Below are 25097 nucleotides of genomic sequence, written 5' to 3'. Positions count from 1 at the left end.
CATAATTCGTAATTATTTTCGGACCTGATTGTTTCATTATAATTTAATTTTGTGTCTGTTGTTGTTTGTCGTATAATGAATTCTTCGAATAGGAAATGTCCAAAGCAATTTTTCAATAACAAAATTATTATTATCTTTCAATTTAATAAAAATTGTTTAGGATTTAATTTCAAAGAAATATCGTTCGTTATAATTGTAAGTTTTCTGTGAATTGAATGATGTTATTTTAGAATTATACTTACCTACATAAAATCGCTACGATCTCATTCGTCATTTTGTGACTATTTTTATAACGTGGAAAGGGGCACTTGACATACAGGACTCCCAAAATCTTGCATAAACATTTATAACCTCGACCCGAAGCACAATAAAAGTAGCAAAAAACTCTAAATAAATGCTGACCGGAACAATTCAGGAATAAATTTAAACCCAGATAAAACTTCTAATTCAGTACGAACCGTCCTAAATCTACAAGGCGCCAATCACGCTCCTCCAGTGTATTTGGGATTGTTGAGGATAAAAAAATGGGTCCACCTGAGAGCCTGCAGGCGACGTGACGGTCTGTTTAGGCTCTTATGGCAGGGTTCCCATCAATCACGGCCGTTTTTCTGGCCGATCGGGCCCAAAGGACGAGAGATGCAGGCGACGTCCCTCGACGAACGTCCGAACACATTCCGTTTGGGATTCGCAAACGCGATAAACATACAGCGGTCTTGACGTTGTTTTGCGGTTTCTTTATGCGTAAAGTACCGCTCCGTGAAAGGTTCTGCTAAAGCGAAGATACCTTCGTCAATTTAACTGAAAAAGGCAGGATTTGTCCATGTGTGTGTGTAAAAACACATCTTTTCACATAGGTACTAATAGTGCACGCAACGAATATATTTCTATAAGATATTACAGAGGCTATGAAAAGAACTGTCGTGCTGATCTCCATACAACATCGTGTGTCATGTTAATTGCAGGTTTCAACCTTCGCCGCGCCTCGCATCGACGTTGATAAAATTCTTCGCCTGAGGGACTAGGAAAGTCAAGAGCGCTCTGCTCTAGATCTGGAATGTCATCCGATGGTCTGTGCCCTACCACACAAAGCGAGATGACATTCAGTGCCCATACATACGCCTTTGGACGTAGTTTAAGGCTACACCCGATAATAAATGTACAAGATAATAGTATATGCATTTATATTGTCGGGATTAAATGCTAAACTCAAAATAAATTTGGCTAATACAGACAAGGGCGTTGTGACAAAACATTGCCTTTATAATACGATAAAAGGTCCACTCAAAAAGGACTAACATTAACAATAGGTAGGTATACATTTGAAGTTGCCCCGTACTTAATTTATCCTAAAGGAGATTGCCAAAAAAGTAAAAACGAAGCACAGCGATTTTATGCGTACATTTTGTATTTAACTGACTTCTACCTACTTACGTGTATTTATTTTAGAATTCGTTTTCAGCGTATATATTAACATTTATTGAAGTAAAAATCATTGAAGCTGAAAAACTTCATCTGATATATAATTATTTCACTGATATAAATTATATTTCTCATCCTCAGAAATATTTATTTATCAAAGCAGCTGGCCTGCTTTTAATGTATAGTTTGGAACATTTTATATTGTTACTAAAAGGCGCGATTTTCAAAATGTTATACAGGGTGATTCATGAGACGTGAGCAGGACTAATCCTGCACACTCAGTAACTGATAATTGACCGATCACCGTCGTATTTAGGTGAAATAACCACAATTTTTCCTATTTTTTAACTTTTTGGTGAGGGCAAATTTAATTTTCTACAATCATGGTTACCCTGCAAGACCCAATTAATAACCATAAAACCTCTTTAACCGTAATGACAGCATTTGATTACGAAGAAATAAACTGTCAAACTTGAGTGAGATACGAGTTTTCAAAAGTAACCAGACCGTGATGACAGTGATGACAATCAATTTGACACAGAATACCAGTAGTTTAGTATTCTAATTGTAGGGTGACCATGCGTGTCGTAAATAAATTTATTAATTTTTTTTTCAACACGAGTAGAAAATTAACGTTAATCTCACTAATACTGATACGAAACAGTTGCTTATAATTTACAAAAGGCGCAGTCTTAGTCCTGCTCACGTCTCCTGAATCACCCTGTATACCTAATTACCTATTATGTCATTGGCATCTACCTACTTAAATAGTATAACTTCAACCTTGCGCCATTATTTCTCTAATTTGTCAGCGTTTTCTACAGACATAATTAATTGGCTTGCCAGACATTTAAAACGCCTACGACTGGTCAAGTGAAAAACGTTTCTTAGGTATTTTTTTTTTACTTTAAAATTTCATGACAAAGCATAAATGCAGAGATGGGGCCCGATTCGGATTTTCTCTATCTAGACATCTATTATAGATATATTTTAGACATCACCAAGATACGATAACGATATGTTTAAGATCTAACCTGTCAATTGCGCGATTATGGAGATACTCTTGAATGATTTCCACAGGATATCACTTAGAGATCTAATTCACATCTAAATTTTTCCGAATTGCGCTGCAAAAGAGAACTAGTTGATTTGATATATAAACTATAACGTATCTAGAATGGATCTAGTGCGTGTTGTCTCTTGTGAATATCTTGAAGTTCGAATACGGCAGATGGTCAATTGCTGTCAAGTCTAATAAGTAGTTATCGGTAACAACGTTTTAATTTAATTGCAGCGTAGTCGAGTTAAAGTAAAGGGAAGTAACAATTTTGAAGGAGGCGGTCAATAAAGGTTCTTATAAAGGTTCAGCTGAGTTTTACTTTGCAGGTTCCCTTCACTTGACAATGCTGCCATGAAATAATACAACCAGAGGCAACCAATTAATATAAATAAAGTTTGAACCCTATTTTTACTAGGTATATAAATATGGATCATGAAAGCTTCAGGATTATATTATAGTCATTATAGATATTTCATTGAATGTGATAATTATTAGGTATAAACTGTACACATTAGGTATAAACACTATATATAAACTGTATTCAGGCGTCAGCCTATAATTAGGTAACGATCAGAAAACGATGATCAGACCATTCAGACATCACCTTAATTAAGATTTACTATTGTTTATACGACAACGGTTTCACTCACTTGAATTTTTAGTCGCTATTGACGACATGTTTGGGGCCCGGCGATCAGTGCACGAGTTGCAGTCGCCGCGAGCACTCGAGCCTGAGGAAGGACCCCCGACGGGCCCGAAACATGTCGGCAATAGCGACTAAAAATTCAAGTGAGTGAAACCGTTGTCGTATAAACAATTTAAAATATGTCTCACGAAAGTTTAATATCGATTAAGATTTACTAATTAGAAAATGTATCTGGCGCAATCGGAAAATTTAAATTTGAAAAGAGCATTCGAAAGAATTACATTTTTTTAAATAGTAATTACTCTTCCGAAAGTTCTTTGTGGACCTGTTCCTTGAGATGTCTCCTTTCAAGGAAATAATTACCGCGATTGAACGAAGGCACCTTTTTAACCTTAAAGGATACAAAAGGATCTAATCCGCCGGTGAATCGTCTGTAATGGGGAAAATCGTTCAATTTGAAAAATAAATTTAATGTATTTTCGAAGGAACAGTAAGTATAGGTGTACCTTATCGTTAAATTAGTTAGTGCAAATATGATGGAAGATTTATCACAAAATGTTTGCGGTAGGTAAGGTTAACCGAGCAAAAGTTCGATTCGGTCTTCGTTTTCTATAGAAAACACCACGTGATCACCGATCAGCCGTCATAGAAAATGTCGAGCGCCACGGCCCGGGCACGCGTCGACGACGCGATGCGACGCGTCCCGGTCTAGCGTGAATCATCCTTAAAGGTCTCGCGTCAGGGGTCAAAATATTTTCAATAATGTTAATATCCAGAGGAAAATGAGGACTACGTTTATGTATGAAGACGATTTCGCGCTGCTACTCCTCTTTCATCTAATTATAATTATTATACAAGTATAATAATAATAAAATTATAACGAAGTAGCAGACAGTAATTAATTTTATAGCGGGCGTGGGTATAGTAATAGTCGGCACTGAAGTTAAAAGCAGTTTATTAAACTTAAAGTACACGGATTACGATACAACACAGTCCACTACACATTAAAATACTAAAACTGTTACAATTGAACAAATCTATGATCGGTCGTAGGGTCGGATACGCGCATACGTTTTTACACAAAGGTGTCGGCTACCGAACTAACTCGCGCGCAGCGCCCTCAGCGATCACGCGATACAACATGGCGGCACACGCGCCTATCAGAAGTTGACCCGCGGCTTAATCTGTTAAGAAGCGAGCCGGGGGTCGACCGCGATTGGTTGACTCTTAGGAAGACGCTCACAAGGCGTGATATCCCTTTCTAACGCACGCGTGGGCGTGCTGTCCCTGTCACACGCTATAATTTGTATTATGTTACAAATTAATTACCTCCTCAAACAAAACTTACTGTTGGATAATTAGGTCGTCGTTTAAAACTAGCTTTCCTGAGGCAATTTTTAATTAGATGAGAAGAACAGGCACCTTTAAGTGTAAAAGTATGCAACATAAACTTTCAGAGATGTGAAAAATACTTTATAAAAAGTATTTAAATACAAAATAAAAATACTTCCTTGATAATACTATTTCAAATGCAAAATACAAAATAGTTTTTGAATTTGTATTTAAATACAAAATACGAAATAGGTATTTTCAAAATACTTTTTAAAAATACAAATACTTTGCGATAAAAGGTACTTACTCTGACTGAGTAGTGAATTAAAAAGTATTACTCGGAATTTCCGAGTTGAAAAGACTCTCTTTATTCTTTGAAATCAATCCTCTATCTAAAGTGCAAATTTCTAGTTGTTTGCTCATATTAACCGGTAGGATAGGTATGGATGATGGTTTTTAACGGCCAACTTTTAAAGCATTAATTTGTAACGTTTTACAGCTAGTATAATGCCTCTCGTTAGCGTGATGAAAACGTTTCGTTTGTGTTTCACCAGGGCAGGAAAGTTTGTTCTCCTCTCTTGCCTTGAAACCCTCGCAACACTCAAAATTCCACTTTTTTAACCACTCGCTACGCTTGTGGTCATGTGCGACGTTACTAAACAGATTCAACAGTTCCATGTTAAAAGAATGAGAGAGTTGCCAGGATTGTAACATCAGAAGAGATTGTAACACCTTCCTACTATAAAGTATTTTGAAAATAGATAATTTTTAAGAAAAAAAAACCGAATTCTATGGGGCCCGGTGAAAGATTATGGTAGATGGTGCACTATGTAGAAAAGGAGGTAAAACGAGTACTTTCTAGTAGCATTTCGTTTCCGTAAGGGTCGTAGTTCTAGCCTAACCTAACCCACTTCTCTGATAGCAGTTCGGTTCTGTGAGGATCGCAGTTCGAACCTAATCAAACCCACTTTTCTAGTAGCATTTCGTTTCTGTAAGACTCGCAGTTCTAACCAAACCTAACCCACTTTTGTTCGGTTCTGTGAGGATCGCAGTTCAAACCTAACCTAACCCACTTAACGGCGCATGCGGTGCGGTGTACGGGAGTTTGAGCGGGAGGGGTTTGGCATCATCATACCCACATTTTATGGTAGGTAATCATAGTGGTTTATTTAGTTTAGGTATCATAGTGGTTTTCCGGGTCAAGGTCCGGGTCTCTGAGTCAGAGTCCGGGTCCGAGTCCCGGTCCGAGTCCGGGTCCGAGTCCGGGTCCGAGTCCGGGTCCGAGTCCGGGTCCGAGTCCGGGTCCGAGTCCGGATCCGAGTCCGGGTCCGAGTCCGGGTCCGAGTCCGAGTCCGAGTCCGGGTCCGAACCAGATCCGGGTATGAGTCCGGGTCCCAGTCCAAGTCAAAACCGAAATTCGAAATCACCAAACATGTACTATGCGTCGTTGAAGAGTTCTGTTCTGATCATCATCAGCAGTTCCACTTCATCAAATGCGACAGTTTTTAATGTAAATGCTTGATTTTATGATGAAAATACAAAAAATTCTATACGTATGCCTTTAAGATTTGAGGAGTTCCCTCGATTCCTTATGGATCCCAACATCAGAACTCGAGCTTGACAGAAATGTGGCTTAAAAACTAAACTTGCTTAGCAAACATAACGAAGAGGACAAATCGCCAAACGTGAACTATGCGTCGTTGAAGAGTTCCGTTCTGATCATCATCAGCAGTTCCACTTCATCAAATGCGACAGTTTTTAATGAAAATGCTTGATTTTCTGATGAAAATACAAAAATCTCTATACGCATGCCTTTAAAATTTGAGGAGTTCCCTCGATTTCTCATGGATCCCATCATCAGAACTCGAGCTTGACAGAAATGTGGCTTAAAAACTAAACTTGCTTAACAAACATAACGAAGAGGACAAATCGCCAAACGTGAACTATGCGTCGTTGAAGAGTTCTGTTCTGATCATCATCAGCAGTTCCACTTCATCAAATGCGACAGTTTTTAATGTAAATGCTTGATTTTATGATGAAAATACAAAAAATTCTATACGTATGCCTTTAAGATTTGAGGAGTTCCCTCGATTCCTTATGGATCCCATCATCAGAACTCGAGCTTGACAGAAATGTGGCTTAAAAACTAAACTTGCTTAACAAACATAACGAAGAGGACAAATCGCCAAACGTGAACTATGCGTCGTTGAAGAGTTCCGTTCTGATCATCATCAGCAGTTCCACTTCATCAAATGCGAGAGTTTTTAATGAAAATGCTTGATTTTCTGATGTAAATACAAAAATCTCTATACGCATGCCTTTAAGATTTGAAGAGTTCCCTCGATTCCTCATGGATCCCATCATCAGAACTCGAGCTTGATAAAAATGTGGCTTAAAAACTTAACTTGCTTAACAAACATAACGAAGAGGACAAATCGCCAAACGTGAACTATGCGTCATTGAAGAGTTCCGTTCTGATCATCATCAGCAGTTCCACTTCATCATATGTCACTTTTTTGGATGTATATGCTTGATTTGTTGATAAAAACCCAAAAATCACTATATGTATGCCTTTAAGATTTGAGGAGTTCCCTCGATTCCTCATGGATCCCATCATCAGAACTGGGTTTTGACAAAAACGGAACCAATCTGTATGCATATACATTCAATCAAAAAAAGAATTTTCAAAATCGGTCCAGTAATAAGGGAGATATGGAGTAACAAACATAAAAAATAAAAAAAATAAAAAAAATAAAAAACATAAAAAAAATAAAAAAAATAAACATACAACCGAATTGATAACCTCCTCCTTTGGGATTTGGAAGTCGGTTAAAAATAGGTCCCAAAAACTATTTCAAATAAAATACAAAATAGTTTTCTACAAAAGGTATTTAAATACAAAATACAAAATAGGTATTTTGCATTTTGTATTTGCATTTTAAATACAAGTATTTAAAATAAGTCACATCTCTGTAAACTTTTGCCGCAAGTGCTGACCCTACCTGCCCTAGTTTACAGGAAAGTACTTCTGAACACCTAAACAATATTTTCAAGATGCTTTTACTTGGCTTTCGCGCTTTGTGGTTTAATAATTTATTTATATGTATGTTTAAGTAGCCAATGATGACAATAAATGTATCTAAATAAAATAAATAAATGTGTTTCATTAATTCAAACGTAAAAAAATAATTAAATTAACTAAATAATACTAAAACTGTGTTTATCTATATCCCAGATACTAAAATGATAGCTCAATCGAAAAATGTAGGTACCTAAAGCCCAATCTCTGGTTTAAGCTTTTATAAGGTAGAGGGAATATATTTCCCACCTGATTTTGAACTTTATTTCAAAGTGATAGGGTTCAATTTTGCATAGTTCCTGAGACGATTATGCCTTATAAAGGGTTAATACAAGTATAAATTTACAAGTTTACGATTCAACATAACCAACATATAATATCTATCACATCGGGTAAGGTGGGGTAAGACGAAAATAGTTTATTTTACTCGGAGCAAGGCAAATAGTATAAGGATTCCATACAAGTGTTTGTCTTGCCCTGGTGATATTCTTACTCCACGTTTCCTTACATTTAACATGCTACATAAAAAATGCAGCATGTAAGTAATATAAAAGTATCCCGTGATAAACTGTTCCATCCCATGAAAAATCGTCATTTTTTTAAATAGATTCTCAACCTCTGAAATCTGCTGACACATCGCACTTTATTGGAAAAGCTGGCGAAAAGCGTCGAAGAAGGTATTATAAAAAGGCTCATGTTCAAAATCTTCATATTTATTATATAAAGTGTGTTATTTCTTAACTTGTATAACTTTTAAACGGTGGTTAGCATAGGACCTAAGAGTATATTGAGATAAGTATTGCTTAGACATATAATAAAAAAATTATATAAAAATAATTCGGCCCGCAATGTAAAGCAACACACAGGTTACGAGATAAAAGTTAGTATAAAAAGCTCGTAATGTCGATGACATGACATTACGAGATACGAGCTTCATGTTATGTTTCGTAATGTTTGCAGTAGGTACATTGTTGCTCGGTAAATTTTTTAATAATAATTACGGAGTCATAATTAAGTGTAACTTCAATAAACTTCTTAATTCATAATTACAATACCAATGGTAAGTTATAGGCACGAGTATGGTTTGATTTATTGCCCGTAGGCCTTATTGTATTTACACACTGTATAACCACACTAGCAGTTACCCAACTTGCCCGCGCTGGGATTGAATTTATAAAATAGTAGTTTTGGTTACGATACATGAATTTGAATAACCTACTCGTTTTATAGGTATTAATTTAGTAGAATTTATTGACTGTACGTTAATTATTTTAAGCCAGCCAGGACTTTGGTCTTTATAAACCCAATGTCCAAATTAGAATCCATCATCATCATCATCATCGCACATAAACGCGCTACAAAGCTCAACTAGACTAACTAGAGGCATACTAAGAGCCACCCCATGACCCCACACTTGGCCGTTATATTAAAATCGTTTGTCTTATTGTCATTTTGGATTATGTAGGTTGTAGGTACATATTTGTAAGAAAAGGGACAAAATATAAATTAACTGATTGATAGTACGGGTCATAAGGTGCAAATTTCACCAAAATTTGCACGTCTCATACATTGGATTGGGTGACACTACTTCCCGCACTATGAGGCTTATTAAGTTTTATGAATAAGGGAGTTATGAGACTTATGAGTTATGACTATACTATAGGTAGGTTACCTATATCTACATAAAACATATTAAAATATATCACGTTTTATTTATATATTTAAAAGCGAATAGGTATTTTACATAATATATAATATTTACTTTATACATTTTAATTTAAAAAAAAATCTTCTTTCATACTTTATAGAGCGTGATATTTCAGTAGCCAGATCCCAGTTTTTTTAACTTATTTTTTTATTGTTATAAATAAAAACTGTAGTAAAATTTACGAAAAAGTTTAACGCTTCTGAAAACAGAGCTTTTCCATTTACCGCAAACATTCAAATATAAATTCAACTTGAATGATTCCGCGAAGTCAGAATTTATCTTATAATAAAATTTGTGATTTAAAGCAAACGAACCCAATGAATGACAGCGAAAATCTTTTAACGGGGGCTTATTGACACGGAATCGAGAGCGGGCTCGACTAGACAGTATCAAGAGCGGAGGCAATACAAGTTGTTAACTGTTCGGAATTATACGAAACTATAGTTGCGGGCAACAGGGATCTTCGCGTAACAGAAGTCGAAGATTCCCGATCCGGTCGACACCCGGAGTCCCGACTCTCCCCGACTCCCCCGACCAAATGTCGTCATCAACATTCACTCTCCCCCCGCCCCGCCCCGACCCCTCCAGACATGCGCTCCCGAACACGTGGGGTCAACCTAATCAAATTACGGTGTACCCCTGCACTCAACTAACGGTGCTGATTGTAGTTTTATTTTATTTGATAGTGGACCGGTATTTCATTCATTTATCGAATGTTATTTTGCCGTTTGTCAATCACCTATCTAAGTCAACATGCAACGTGGTAGTTGTTCGCCATTCGATTGGATTTAATAGGAATTATTTATTTTTGTTTGATTAACAAATATCTGTGTTATTTGTTATTATTGCCAGCCATCACTTTGGCTAATAAACTAGCTAGAGGTACTAAAGGGGCCAACAGATTACCAGTACGCCGGACGATATCAGCCTGTCAGTTGTTCGAAGTTGTCAAATTTTGCGTTTAACTGACTGGCTGATATCGTCCGGCGAACCGGTAGTGGGCCCCTTTATAGTGGTGGTAACGTATCGTGATAGCAAGTTTTAAGGAATCTTAATAAAATAGTTTAGGTACTTATGGTATAGGTTTTAAAAGACTTCAAAAAAAGGAGGAGGTTATCAACTTGGCCTTTGTTAATTATGGACCAATGTACCTACTACCCTGATAATTACAGCATACTTATAAACTATCTGTTAGTAATAATCCCACCAAAAACATAAATGTAAAAAAGGAGAGCCAAGTTCAATACAAAAATTATGCTTGGCTGTGGAGCTCGCCGCAAAAAGAATGGAGATCTAAATGAGTGCCACTGCCAAGTTCTATGCAAAATCCAAATATGTATTTATAGGAACAAAATAACATTATAAACAAGTATTAAACTCTATTTCTTTGCTTTATTGGATACCTATAACAATTGCTGTTATTTAAAAAAATATGAGATCTTAAAGTAGGTTAGATTTGACTTGGCCAGTTTTCATTATATCAATCATTTTATATATATTGTAATTCTGATAAAACCTGGCCAAGCCAAATCTAACCTACTTTAAGATCTCATATTTTTTTAAATAACAGCAATTGTTATAGGTATCCAATAAAGCAAAGAAATAGAGTTTAATACTTGTTTATAATGTTATTTTGTTCCTATAAATACATATTTGGATTTTGCATAGAACTTGGCAGTGGCACTCATTTAGATCTCCATTCTTTTTGCGGCGAGCTCCACAGCCAAGCATAATTTTTGTATTGAACTTGGCTCTCCTTTTTTACATTTATGTTTTTGGTGGGATATCAATACTTTTTGTAAAGAAAACTAGGCAGGTATTGAGATTTAATGTTTTTTCTTGTGTTTCCGCTGTATGGTTTTTACTTCTGTTCTTTGTATAATTATGTGGTACCGCGCGCCGCCGACGACACACCGTTGGCCGGTTGTTTAGAGCGTATTAAAAGTTTTTTGTATGGGGACACCACTTATTTTTTGACTAAACTTTATTTTAATATAGCAAATATAATAATACATATATTGGGGTAGTTTCAAATATCTGCTTGTAACGGTTCCAACGCTACAATAAAAAAATATTATTTTGTATGGGGACCCCCCCTATTTTTTACCTTTTTTTTATTTTTAGATTTTTTCCTACGCTTACACACAATAACCGAGCTGGATTCCAAATTTCATCCTTCTAGGTCATCTGGAAGTAGGTTAGGTTTAGGTACTTATATCAGTCCCAATAAAAAATGGTTTTTTTGTATGGGGACCCCCCCTATTTTTAAACTTTATTTTATTTTTAGATTTTTTCCTACGGTTACACACAATAACCGAGCTGGATTCCAAATTTCATCCTTCTAGGTCATCTGGAAGTAGGTTAGGTTTAGGTACTTATATCAGTCCCAATAAAAAGTGGTTTTTTGTATGGGGACCCCCCCTATTTTTAAACTTTATTTTATTTTTAGATTTTTTCCTACGGTTACACACAGTAACCGAGCTGGATTCCAAATTTCATCCTTCTAGGTCATCTGGAAGTAGGTTAGGTTTAGGTACTTATATGTCAGTCCCAATAAAAAGTGGTTTTTTTGTATGGGGACCCCCCCTATTTTTTAACTTTATTTTATTTTTAGATTTTTTCCTACGGTTACACACAATAACCAAGCTGGATTCCAAATTTCATCCTGCTAGGTCATCTGGAAGTAGGTTAGGTTTAGGTACTATAAGTCATAAGTCAGTCTTAAAATTTACGACTTTTTGACCTTCATACCTTTATAACCGTTTGAGCTAGCTTCATGAAATTTGGGCTTCTAGATATCCTTATGGATATAATTAAACACACGTAGTTTTATGTGTTTACGTCAAAGATGTTTTGAGTTATAGAAGGGTCAAAAGTGGCACCAAGTGGTTCGTGTAATATTACACTCGGCGCTGGCTAGCCAGTTCCTTTGCTTGAACTTGGCTTGACACGCTGCCGCGTGTCTAGATAAAATAGGTACGTATTAGAAGTGTTATACTTCTAATTTCTATTAAGGAGTCGAACTCGTTATTATTGTTGTCTTGCGACAATTTTGCCGCCAGCCAGGCAGGGTGGCAGGGCCAACGGAGTTCACAGAGTTCGCGAGACGCATGCGCCATCTCAAAACGACCCGCAGTAAAACGACTGGTCACGTGACTCGTCGCAGCATTCGCTCGTCGCCTTTCGGCAGTTGTCGGCGGACCGGCCGGGCGAGCGAGCGTGTTCACGTCGGTCGCGTCGTTGCGATCACTTAAATGTCAAATCCAATGATTCCGAAAGTCAGTTTGACATGTGCACCGCGACATCGTAAATATTAATAATGTAGCGCGTTTAAAGTGCTGGTTACATTAGATCGGCTAATATTTAGCGTTTTCCAATGAGAATTCCCGTATAAACAGACTCGTTTTCGTTTGTCGTGTTTTGCCAATCCGCACCTAATGTGCCGCGGTGCGAACGTTTCAGATTCGGTTCGATGGACTATGGCAGGATCTGATGCTGCGGTGTTGTGGAGGTACTTAAGATAGGATGTCAAAGTGATTCACGATGGACCGCGTGAGTGGAGTGTGTCGGTTCGGCGGAGTGGTGTCTGCGGTGAGCAGGAGGAGCGGGCGCAGCCGCCGTCGGCTGGCGAGCTCGGCCCCGGCGCCCGACTGCAGGCCGGAGACCCCGCGCCGAGGGCTCGGCGCCGTGCTCATCCTCACCTGCATCGTCGTCTACCACAACTGCCTCTACTGCGGTTTCGTGTTCGATGATATCAATGCTATAAAAGAAAATAGAGACTTGAGACCTCAGACACCAATTTCCAACATCTTCCTGAACGACTTCTGGGGAACACCCATACATAAGGTAAGTACCTAGGTATTTTAAAGATTAATACTATTTGATTAATCTGACATTATCAAATCGTGCAAAAATTAATCACAATTAAGGCCAGTCCAGACGGGATGAGATCTTGGCGTCAACTTGGTGACAGAAAAGAAATTGGCGTCAGTATCCAATTTAATCATAATCACCTATTACTTGTATGTAGATAGATTATGGTGATAATTCAACGCTCTAAATAAATAAAAATCGCCCCAAACGCGAATACTAAGGTCATGAATTGGTATTCTTGCGTCCGCGCCTTCATATTTTTATCGGTAATATCGCTCATTCATAATCGGCGGTCGAAATCGGCGAACCAAATTGGCGTTTGAGCTCACACCATGGCCTTTACTAGGTAGGTACACCGATGGATTGAATTTGACACTAAGTTTAAATACAATTACACAGTAGACTGTCTTCAAAGTTCAGTCGAGACTTTCTTGTTCAAGGGCCCATTTCTTGAACGATATTAATTTAGTCTAATATTATTAGTGTGTTGTCATAACAACCCATACGATTTGACAGTTCGTGAACTAATAATATTGGACTAATATCGGTCGAGAATTGGGCCCCTGACCTACGAATAGACCACCAGGCTGGAGCCCATTTCTCGAACGGTATTAGACTAATATTATTAGTCCACGAACTGTCAAATCGTATGGGTTGCCATGACAACACACTAATAATATTAGACTAATATCGTTCGAGAAATGGGCCCCAGGTTGTAAAAAACAACTTTTTTTGCTTGTACCTAGTGTCCTTTATCTGTCCGTCTTCTGTCTGTAGCCATTTTAAAACTTTCAATTTCTTTTGTCAATATCTTTTTTTCTATTCCAGCACTTCTATCTGTCTGCCATTGATATCTAAATCAACTTCATTAGAAGCGCGGCGCTTGGGCGGGCCGACGCTACGGCTATAAAATAGGACCATAATAGCAGTGTTTTATTATGCATATTACCACAACCTGTTGTATTTTTAAAGGGGAAAAATTAGTGGTCATTTTTCCAACATATTTTTTTTTCTCAACATTTTCGTCTCTGGATTTTGGCCCTAGATGATTGTTTTGTAGATAATGAGTTCAATATTACCGATAGTACCTGTACCTGTCTCTGAACGTTGCTTTTTTGATATTCTTGTTTTTATAAGAACTAGGTTATTCAAACAGCGCTAAAAACAGCAAAATAAAACAGACGCCTAGCATACAAAATCGGCAACCATAAACGCAAAAATCAAACGGTTAGACATAGATAATTTCATACTTATTCCGTTTCCAAAATTTCATCACGATTGGTTAAATTTTGGAGGAGGAAAATGAAATGGAGGAGAAGAAAACCTCGATTACTGAGATTTTTATGCAGGATTTTTTGCCGACGCTTTAGTTGTCCTTATCGCACTTACTTGAGGAGCCGCCCCCGTCAGCGCGACGGAGATATTTGTTTACCTAAAATTATCAAACCTGTAAAGGGGCTCAGCTAATCTTTCTTCTTAAAGCTGACGTCTAGACAAAGATCTACAAACCAAATTGATTTAGTCTTGTACCTATAGGTTTATATATATCATCTTTAAGGTGTTGCTGCTGTTTTACAATACATTGTGCAACATGGGGCGTAAGTTGAATATTGCAAACGAGAGTAAATTAAATCGCGACGGCTTGCCAGAGCGATTTATAGACTCGAGTTTGCAATATTATTACGCCCCGAGTTACACACAATGTTTTTCATCACAGGTGCGATACAAAAATTAAGTATAAAGACAAAAAATTGTTAAGTATGGCACTAGAAACTTCATAACTCCCTAGGGAGAACGCATTTTCTATAACTCCCTCTAAACCTGCGTGCAATTCCACATTTACTGAGCGAGTGTGATGAAAAAATATTAACACGACTTTGTCTGTAGTTTCGGCCCTTGAACTTTAAGAGCCTTTATATGTACCTGCTGTACAAAATACTCATATTAGTAATAATTGTAGGACACATGTTTCAGGCCAGAAAACAAATACATATGCCGTGATTCCCACGAGACAGTTGCTTGTTGACCTTTTTGTTAACGAATAATTAGGCACCTAACAGGTAATAATAGGTATTTCAATTCTTACCGACTTAAAAAATTCTTAATAATTGAGAATCACAGAAGGTCACATTCGTCGAGATATTTTTTTTTTCATTAATACCTATGTAGATTACGAGAAATCTTTTTTAGTTATGAAAATATATATACTTCGGTACCTAATATGTTACGTAGCTTGTAATTTATACTAAGTACGATATCGCCTTATTAAACTTCTGTGATTCGCCCTTCGTGATTACACTATACTTCACTTGTAGTAGCACGCGAATGTGCTGCCATCGTACACAATTTAGAGTAACATTTTTTAAGAAAAAATATCTCACCTAAATTGGGGGTATTTCATACACGTTTTGTGTGGCGGCCATCGTGCACGTACTTTTTCTTTGCTAGTGAAATATTTTGTGTTTTAGCAAGTTTGTAATAGTGTTTAGTGTTTTTGGATAAAATGGGAAAACGCAAACATCGTGAGGAAGACGAGGAAGATTACTTGGAAAGGAAAATCCGAAGCCTCGAGAGGAAAAAATCGAAGATTCGTCGTAGGCGCCGTCACCGTAGTTATAGCCCCAGTACGTCCTCCTATACAGATAATGAATACGAATGTATGGACCAAGATATAGGCGAACCCGATCCCTTGCTAGAGGATTCGCAATATGAAGGTAAGTTATTCAGTTACCGTCGCCTAATCATTTGACGAAATATGTCTTATGTACATGGAGCTTTGTTTTATTACGTTGTGCAATGAGTATAGTCTGTAAGGCTATTACCGACCCTAATTTATACCTCAGTTCAATCCGTGAGGTTGAACGCTGTGTAAACGGGAAGCACATTATATTCCTAGAGTATAGTCCGAGAGGCTATGCCGGAATACATTATACTTAAAATACTTTGTTCCAATGAATGGAAATTGCTATCAGTCTAGACTACAGCCCGTGAGACTGTATCACGACTGTGTTTTACAAGTAATAATTAGAACTTTCGTATACCTTCGTACGTAGTTATTCTATACTTACTTGTACATCATTATGTACATTCACAAGCGAGCAAGTAGGCAGTTAAAACCCTACCCACAGATCATAATAACCCTACCCTACCAAATATCGGGCAACTCATAAAGTTTACCGAACCGCTTATACGGTCTGACCAATATAGGTGTTGATCTCTGATTGAAAACATTCAGTACCTAGATGAGGGTCAGCCTGAATATATGAACTTATATTTTTTTATTACTGAATATAAAGCAGTATTGTGAAGAGATCGACCGTAATGTTACAGAATCCCCATTGATCAACGACACCGTATACGACTTAACTGACGATGAGGCCGGAGCCTCAACGTCGGGTGGGCTGCTTGCTGCCGGCGGGTTACGATCGGTGGTCGTGCAGAATGGTAGCGCCGGGCCCCGCGCGGTGGACGCGCTGGCTCCCGCCCCCGCTCCCGCGCCCGCCCCCGCCGCCGCGCCCGCGGCCGCGTCCACGACGCCAGCCGCACCCGCGCCCGCGCCTACACCCGCAGCCGCAATCGCACGGGTTACTAATGAAACACTTGATGTACAAGAATCTGCGCCGATTATTCCCGCACTTGATCCCGGTTTATTATGTTTGTTGGGCGACGAGCCCGTAAAAGAAGAAACATTTGGTCCTTGCATTCACGATGATATCTCGACGAGATGGTCAGATATTTTGGTTAATGGAATGAAGGATGATATCAAGAATGAGATTTTAAAACGTTACGAAATTCCAGAGAATTTAAAATTAGCACAAGCCCCTATAATTAATCCCGAGATCAAGGCCGCGTGTAACGATAATGTTATAAGACGGGATAATATTCTAAGTGACAAACAAAAACTGCTCGCGACTATTATAACAGGAGTTGCCAATACATTATCGAACTTATTGACAACAGATTCCATTTCAGACAATAGCAAACATGTGACCATAAAGTCGCTCAGCGATACAGGACGACTCTTATGTCACTTACATTTCTCAGAGACTCAGAGCAGGCGTAATTTCTTAATGCCTAGTCTAAATAAGGAGATCAAGGACAACATTAAGGACTTGAAGCGCGACAATTTACTTTTTGGTAAGGACTTACAAGAAAGCCTGAAGTCAATAAAAGCAGTGACAAAAACCGGAGCAGAACTAAGGCCGACTGTCGCAAAGCCTAAATGGACGCCCAAGCATCAGCAGGCAGGACCGTCGACATCGAAGTCTTTAAACTGGAGGGGCCAGCCGTCGTCGGCGGTGCGGCCGCCGCCTCGCCAGACGTCAGCGAGGACGAGCTTCACGCGTGGTGGGCGCAGACCGCCGCCGCCGTCCCGCTCCCGCCGCACGAGCGACCGCGACCGCCGAGCGCCGCGGCCGCACGGCCGGAGTTCGCGCCGCTAATACCGGATGCCGATGTCCAACCTCAGGCTGGTAGACTTAAATTTTTTTATGAACAATGGTTAGGCATAACCAAGGATCCTACAATATTGTCTTGGGTCCGTGGTGTGCGTATTCCTATATCGGACTGTATATCTCAATCGAACATTCCTGTTAACAAACCCGAGTCCGTATCGCAGGAGACGAGTATGAACGAGGAGGTTGAAAAACTTATTAGTTGTGGTGCCATACAAGAATGTGAACCATGCCAGGGTCAATTCTTGTCGAGTATTTTTCTTATTAAGAAGAGTAATGGAAAAAATAGATTTATTCTAAATTTAAAGTCATTGAATAAGTTTATATATACCCCTCACTTCAAACTCGAAGATTATAGGACAGCAATGAGACTTTTATCAAAAAACGCTTATATGTGTACAATAGATTTGAAAGATGCGTATTTTGCTATAAATATCGATACAGAATATAGAAAATATTTACGTTTCCTTTGGCAAGGCAAAACATACGAATTCCAGGTGTGTCCCTTTGGGCTAAATATTGCTCCCTACATATTCACGAAGTTAATGCGTCCTGTTGTGCAATTCCTGCGCAATAAAGGTTTTTTATCAGTCATTTACTTAGACGACTTGTTACTTTTCGGTGACACATATTCTAACTGCTTACGTAATTTTAATGTAACAAAAGACTTGTTAGAATCATTAGGTTTCACAATAAATGTTGATAAATCGGTAGATACACCGAGTCGTACGGCAAATTTTCTTGGGTTTAACTTCAATTCTGCAGATTTTACAATTAACATTCCATGCGAGAAGCGACAAAGGATTAAAAACGAGCTTTTATACTTTAAATCCATTAAAAGATGTAAGCTTCGTAATTTCGCACACTTGATAGGATTATTAGTTTCCATTTGTCCAGCAGTACCGTACGGCTGGGTGTATACGAAGAGACTTGAAAGAACCAAGTTTCTTTATTTAAATAAAAATGATGATTATGATCAGTATATTAATATTCCAGATAGCTTAAATGCTGATTTAGATTGGTGGCTAGGTAACATAGACACTTGTAGCAATCCGATACGGTCAGGAAGTTATCAGTTAGAGATATTTTCCGATGCATCCCGTACAGGCTGGGGAGCACGTTGCTCTGATATGAGAGCCAGTGGTCAGTGGTCTACTGATGAACTTGATCAACACATTAACAGTCTAGAATTACATGCCGCGTTTTTTGGTTTAAAGATATTTGCTAAGGATTACAGAAACTGTGAGATTTTATTAAGAATAGACAATACCACTGCGATTTCATATATCAATCACATGGGTGGAGTTCGATTCCCACATCTGAGCGATTTAAGTCGACGAATATGGCAGTGGTGCGAGGACCGTGGCTTATATATATTTGCTTCGTATGTTAGTTCAGGAGACAACTATATAGCAGATGCAGAATCGCGCCGAAAGCATGCAGATATAGAGTGGGAGTTAGCTGATAGTGCCTTTCGGAAAATTTGTAATATGTTTAAGAGGATTCCAGAGATTGACCTTTTTGCTAGCCGAGTAAACAAAAAATGTCCCAAATTTGTTTCGTGGCATCGTGACCCTGACGCGTACAAGATCGATGCGTTTACTATATCCTGGTCGACGTATTATTTTTACGCTTTTCCACCATTTTGTCTAATACTCAGGGTGTTGCAAAAGATTATAATGGATAAGGCGGAGGGCATTGTTGTTGTGCCACTGTGGCCTACACAACCCTGGTTTCCCCTTTTTGAGAGATTGTTGATTTCTGAACGAATAGAATTCCTACCTAAACCAAATTTACTGTCCTCCCCTTACAGTGTCGAACACAAGATGCACAGGAGTCTTACCCTGGTTGCCGGAGTGTTGTCCGGGCGGCGTTCATGAGGCAAGGTACTCCTCCAGGTGCGGCAGATATCATGTTAGCGTCACTCACAGAAACTACTCTTAAACAGTATAATTGTTATTTAAAAAGATGGTATTTATTTTGTAATGATAAAAGTTACAATATTTTTGATGTCAGTACAGCAGAAATATTAGATTTTTTTATGTTACTTTTTAATCAAGGTAGTCAATTTGGCTCCATTAATACTGCGAAAGCAGCATTGTCACTAATACTGAATAGTAATGTTATAAATAATCCAACTATTAAACGATTTATGACGGGAGTATACAAACTCCGGGCTCCAAATCCACGATATGATTGGACTTGGGATCCTTCAATCGTTCTTAATTATTTAAGTTCTTGGTATCCAAACGAAAGTCTTTCTTACGAGCATCTTTCTAGGAAGTTAACAACTCTTTTGGCTTTAGTTACAGCACACCGTGTGCAAACCTTATCGTTGATTAAACTTAGCAATATTCATAAATGTAACCAAAAATATATTATTGACATTACGGATAAAATTAAGACATCAGCGGTTAATCGCTTGCAGCCAAAATTGAACCTGCCTTATTTTGATGAAAATCACTCCATTTGTCCTGCAAGGACTTTAGAATGTTATCTAGATATATCATCTGCCAAACGCTCAAGCGATTGTGATTTTCTTTTAATAAGTTTTAAGAAACCATTTAAAAAAGTTTGTTCACAGACCTTGAGTCGATGGATCAAAACCACGTTGCTAGAGAGTGGTATTGATACATCGATCTTTGGTTCTCATAGTACGAGACACGCAAGCACGTCAGCAGCCAACCGGCTCGGGGTGAATATAGAACTGATTAAAAAGACCGCTGGTTGGTCAGATAATTCCTTAACATTCGCTAGGTTCTATAATAGAGATGTTCTTGCGGACTCGTCTGAAGTGTTTGCTCGTACAATATTACAAAATGCTAACAATAACTGAGGAGTCTGTTGATTATACATAGTTAAACTAACAGAAGCTCTTGTTTTGTTTTATTTTTCATGTTACCAATATAACATACATGTTTCAATTCCTTTGCTATTTCGTGTCACTCTAAACATCTACAAGTGAAGTATAGTGTAATCACGAAGGGCGAATCACAGAAGTTTAATAGATAATCAAACGAACTTACCTGTAAGTGATGTTCGATGACTATTAAACGATGTGATTCGCCCGAGTGATTACAACCCTCCCTAACCCGTACTGGTGAAGCTCCAGATTCTACCCATTAGGACACGAAATAGCACACCTATTTGATGGCCTTCTTTGTAAGAAACGTGTATGAAATACCCCCAATTTAGGTGAGATATTTTTTCTTAAAAAATGTTACTCTAAATTGTGTACGATGGCAGCACATTCGCGTGCTACTACAAGTGAAGTATAGTGTAATCACTCGGGCGAATCACATCGTTTAATAGTCATCGAACATCACTTACAGGTAAGTTCGTTTGATTATCTATAAATCGTTAGTCTAATAAAGACTTCGAAGCATTAGAGGTGACAACTCAATGGATATTCGGTGGCTGACTCACTGTTGGATATTACAGCCTATTCCAGAGACTTAGGGGTCATCCATTAATTACGTCACACGTTGGGGGAGGGAGGGGGTCAAGAAAATGTGACATATTGTGACATGGGGGAGGAGGGAGACACAAACTTTGTGACGTCACTTTAACTTCATCAGTAACCGAAAATTTATTTAAATTATTTAGTTCGCTGTACATTTAAATAACAAGTTTTTAAAGCGAAAATAGTTTTTAATCGTTTAATTTTCTTTCCTAAGCAGTTTTGGGTTATAAAATTACTAATATTTATATCGTCAAAAATATTTTGATAAAATATTAATAATACTTAGGTATTTACTTAATTCGATTTGGCGATTTCGTAGAAAACATGTGACGTCACACTAGGGGGGGAGGGGTTTGCCAAATGTGACCAAGTGTGACAAGAGGGGGGAGGGGTTAAAAAACCTAGAAATTGGTGTGACGTAATTAATGGATGACCCCTTACCTGGATTAATTAAGAGTATGAATGGCAGGCGTTCGTGATGTCATCCTAGGGGCCGGGATTAAAGCGCATTGAGGACCCCCAAAGCACGTTGAGTTGAGCCTCTACTCACTATACTGGCAAATTGACACTGTGGTGAATCTATAGTGATTGGTAGGGGTAGCGCGTATTAACTATTATGTATTTAATATTAAGTAGATGCTGATACACCGCAATATCAGAAAAATCAAGGGAATTTTTACGGTTCAAATTTTTGCAACCTCATATCTAGACACGCGGCAGCGTGTCAAGCCAAGTTCAAGCAAAGGAACTGGCTAGCCAGCGCCGAGTGTAATATTACACGAACCACTTGGTGCCACTTTTGACCCTTATATAACTCAAAACATCTTTGACGTAAACACATAAAACTACGTGTGTTTAATTATATCCATAAGGATATCTAGAAGCCCAAATTTCATGAAGCTAGCTCAAACGGTTAGAAAGGTATGAATGTCAAAAAGTCGTAAATTTTAAGACTGACTTATGACTTATAGTACCTAAACCTAACCTACTTCCAGATGACCTAGAAGGATGAAATTTGGAATCCAGCTTGGTTATTGTGTGTAACCGTAGGAAAAAATCTAAAAATGAAATAAAGTTAAAAAATAGGGGGGGGTCCCCATACAAAAAAACCACTTTTTATTGGGACTGACATATAAGTACCTAAACCTAACCTACTTCCAGATGACCTAGAAGGATGAAATTTGGAATCCAGCTCGGTTATTGTGTGTAACCGTAGGAAAAAATCTAAAAATAAAATAAAGTTTAAAAATAGGGGGGGTCCCCATACAAAAAAACCATTTTTTATTGGGACTGATATAAGTACCTAAACCTAACCTACTCCCAGATGACCTAGAAGGATGAAATTTGGAATCCAGCTCAGTTATTGTGTGTAAGCGTAGGAAAAAATCTAAAAATAAAAAAAAGTTAAAAAATAGGGGGGGTCCCCATACAAAAAAACCATTTTTTATTGGGACTGATATAAGTACCTAAACCTAACCTACTTCCAGATGACCTAGAAGAATGAAATTTGGAATCCAGCTCGGTTATTGTGTGTAACCGTAGGAAAAAATCTAAAAATAAAATAAAGTTCAAAAATAGGGGGGGTCCCCATACAAAAAAACCATTTTTTATTGGGACTGATATAAGTACCTAAACCTAACCTACTTCCAGATGACCTAGAAGGATGAAATTTGGAATCCAGCTCGGTTATTGTGTGTAAGCGTAGGAAAAAATCTAAAAATAAAAAAAAAGTTAAAAAATAGGGGGGGTCCCCATACAAAAAATTTTTTTTTTATTGTAGCGTTGGAACCGTTACAAGCAGATATTTGAAACTACCCCAATATATGTATTATTATATTTGCTATATTAAAATAAAGTTTAGTCAAAAAATAAGTGGTGTCCCCATACAAAAAACTTTTAATACGCTCTAAACAACCGGCCAACGGTGTGTAGTCGGTGGCGCGCGGTACCACATAATTATACAAAGAACAGAAGTAAAAACCATACAGCGGAAACACAAGAAAAAACATTAAATCTCAATACCTGCCTAGTTTTCTTTACAAAAAGTATTGATATCCCACCAAAAACATAAATGTAAAAAAGGAGAGCCAAGTTCAATACAAAAATTATGCTTGGCTTTGGGGCTCGCCGCAAAAAGAATGGAGATCTAAATGAGTGCCACTGCCAAGTTCTATGCAAAATCCAAATATGTATTTATAGGAACAAAATAACATTATAAACAAGTATTAAACTTTATTTCTTTGCTTTATTGGATACCTATAACAATTGCTGTTATTTAAAAAAATATGAGATCTTAAAGTAGCTTAGATTTGGCTTGGCCAGGTTTTATCAGAATTACAATATATATAAAATGATTGATATAATGAAAACTGGCCAAGTCAAATCTAACCTACTTTAAGATCTCACATTTTTTTAAATAACAGCAATTGTTATAGGTATCCAAAAAAGCAAAGAAATAAAGTTTAATACTTGTTTATAATGTTATTTTGTTCCTATAAATACATATTTGGATTTTGCATAGAACTTGGCAGTGGCACTCATTTAGATCTCCATTCTTTTTGCGGCGAGCCCCAAAGCCAAGCATAATTTTTGTATTGAACTTGGCTCTCCTTTTTTACATTTATGTTTTTGGTGGTATGTATTTACGTAACCCAACCTGCAGAAGTGTAACTCAGCGGACTAAATAATAAAGTGACTAAGCCTTGAGCGACTAGTCGCTAAGTTAGTATTTTAGGTTTCTCGTCTTATTATAATTAAGAATTTTAACGTGGTTCTTAGCTACGTACTTCAACGTCATTAGGTAATAGCGCGTTTTGAAGTCGAATCCCTATACTCACAGTTTTTGCTGCTTATTATACTTTTAAGTACCTACAGATACGAGTAGAGCCAAATGTATCACAGCTCTTTTTTTAATTGCTGACCTCAGCATTTAGGCTTGGCCACACGCACAATATGCATACGCTATTGCTATAGAACCCTGTCAGCGCTGCGTGTGAATTCTCATTTCAATATATAAATTAAACTACTACAGTATTAAAGACTCACAGAGGAAACAAATACGAACAACTACGTGAAAGTCACCAATAATCTAATTTGGTTTTAATCCACCCATTGAGTATAATATAATACCCTGAGACGCTTTTCACGTCAGTTTGTATACAAAATTGACTCTTTTTCCGACGCAAACAAAGGGGATGATTTATGTACAGTCAGCAGCAAAAAGTAACATATGCGGGCGAGATATTCAAAATGATCCGCCCACGCTTTTAACTTTTGTTTACATCGGAGATTAATAAATAAAAAAAATTAAAAAGTCTCTTTATTTCTTTAATTATGCATCATTCCATAATCATAGTTTGGTGTACAATATTATAATTTGAATTTAAATGTCGGTGAAAGTACTTAACTCTAGTTTGATCGTTTGAAAACAATTCATGTCCCATACATCGGATATCAAAAGCGAATAAATGCGTCACAATAGCTAATCAATTTTGTAAAATTGTTTTTCAATCACGACCTTGACTGTGACTATTTTTTGAACGTTCTTTTTTGGTAATTTAAAACCCGTACGCTTTGCCAGTTTACCTTCCGCTTACAAAATGGCCGTTGGCGCGTTTGCTGTTCGCATCCATCAATGTCATGGAACAAGTTTTTCGCCACGTCCCAACTGAAGCTTCGGTATACAGTTTTTGTTGACTAACTTTTAGTACTTTCAGTACTGACAACGACCAGCGACAAGTTTTTTTATCGTGAAGCTAAGAGGCTGTTTTGTAGTGCAAGTTTCAAGCTCTCGATATAATATTATCAAGGAAGCAAGTTTGTCGGAAGTTCTTAAAGAAGGGGTAATAATTTTTAGTGCGCCAGACGCTGAATTCGTTGTAAGTTTCTATTCTGAACAAAGACTAAATATAAATAAATAATTGAATGGAATTTTTCATGATATGATGGGCAAAGCTTAAGCTTCGCCGTAGGTATAGGTACGTATAAAGCCATCGATGCAAAACCGCTTATCTGACGATGTAAGCTGTCCGTGCGAATATATCCAATATGTCGGATGTCGTCC

The 25097-nt window shown here is 37.7% G+C and overlaps 1 protein-coding gene across 2 annotated transcripts in view; it reads left to right on the top strand.

Annotated features, from left to right (window-relative positions):
• The first annotated feature begins 12426 nt into the window (after positions 1-12426).
• The window catches only part of LOC134666748 (protein O-mannosyl-transferase Tmtc3), a 181919-nt gene continuing 169248 nt past the window's right edge, over positions 12427-25097 (top strand). For both annotated transcript variants that reach the window (XM_063524015.1, XM_063524014.1), the window contains exon 1: positions 12427-13090. In XM_063524015.1, coding sequence (XP_063380085.1) covers positions 12788-13090 — 303 coding nt within the window. In that variant the 5' untranslated portion in view covers positions 12427-12787. The remainder of the gene's footprint in view (positions 13091-25097) is intronic.

This window comes from Cydia fagiglandana, chromosome 8, assembly GCF_963556715.1.
Source record: "Cydia fagiglandana chromosome 8, ilCydFagi1.1, whole genome shotgun sequence".
NCBI classification, from domain to species: domain Eukaryota; kingdom Metazoa; phylum Arthropoda; class Insecta; order Lepidoptera; family Tortricidae; genus Cydia; species Cydia fagiglandana.
Note: the sequence above shows the minus strand (reverse complement) of the source record. Positions and strands in the feature narration are given on the sequence as shown.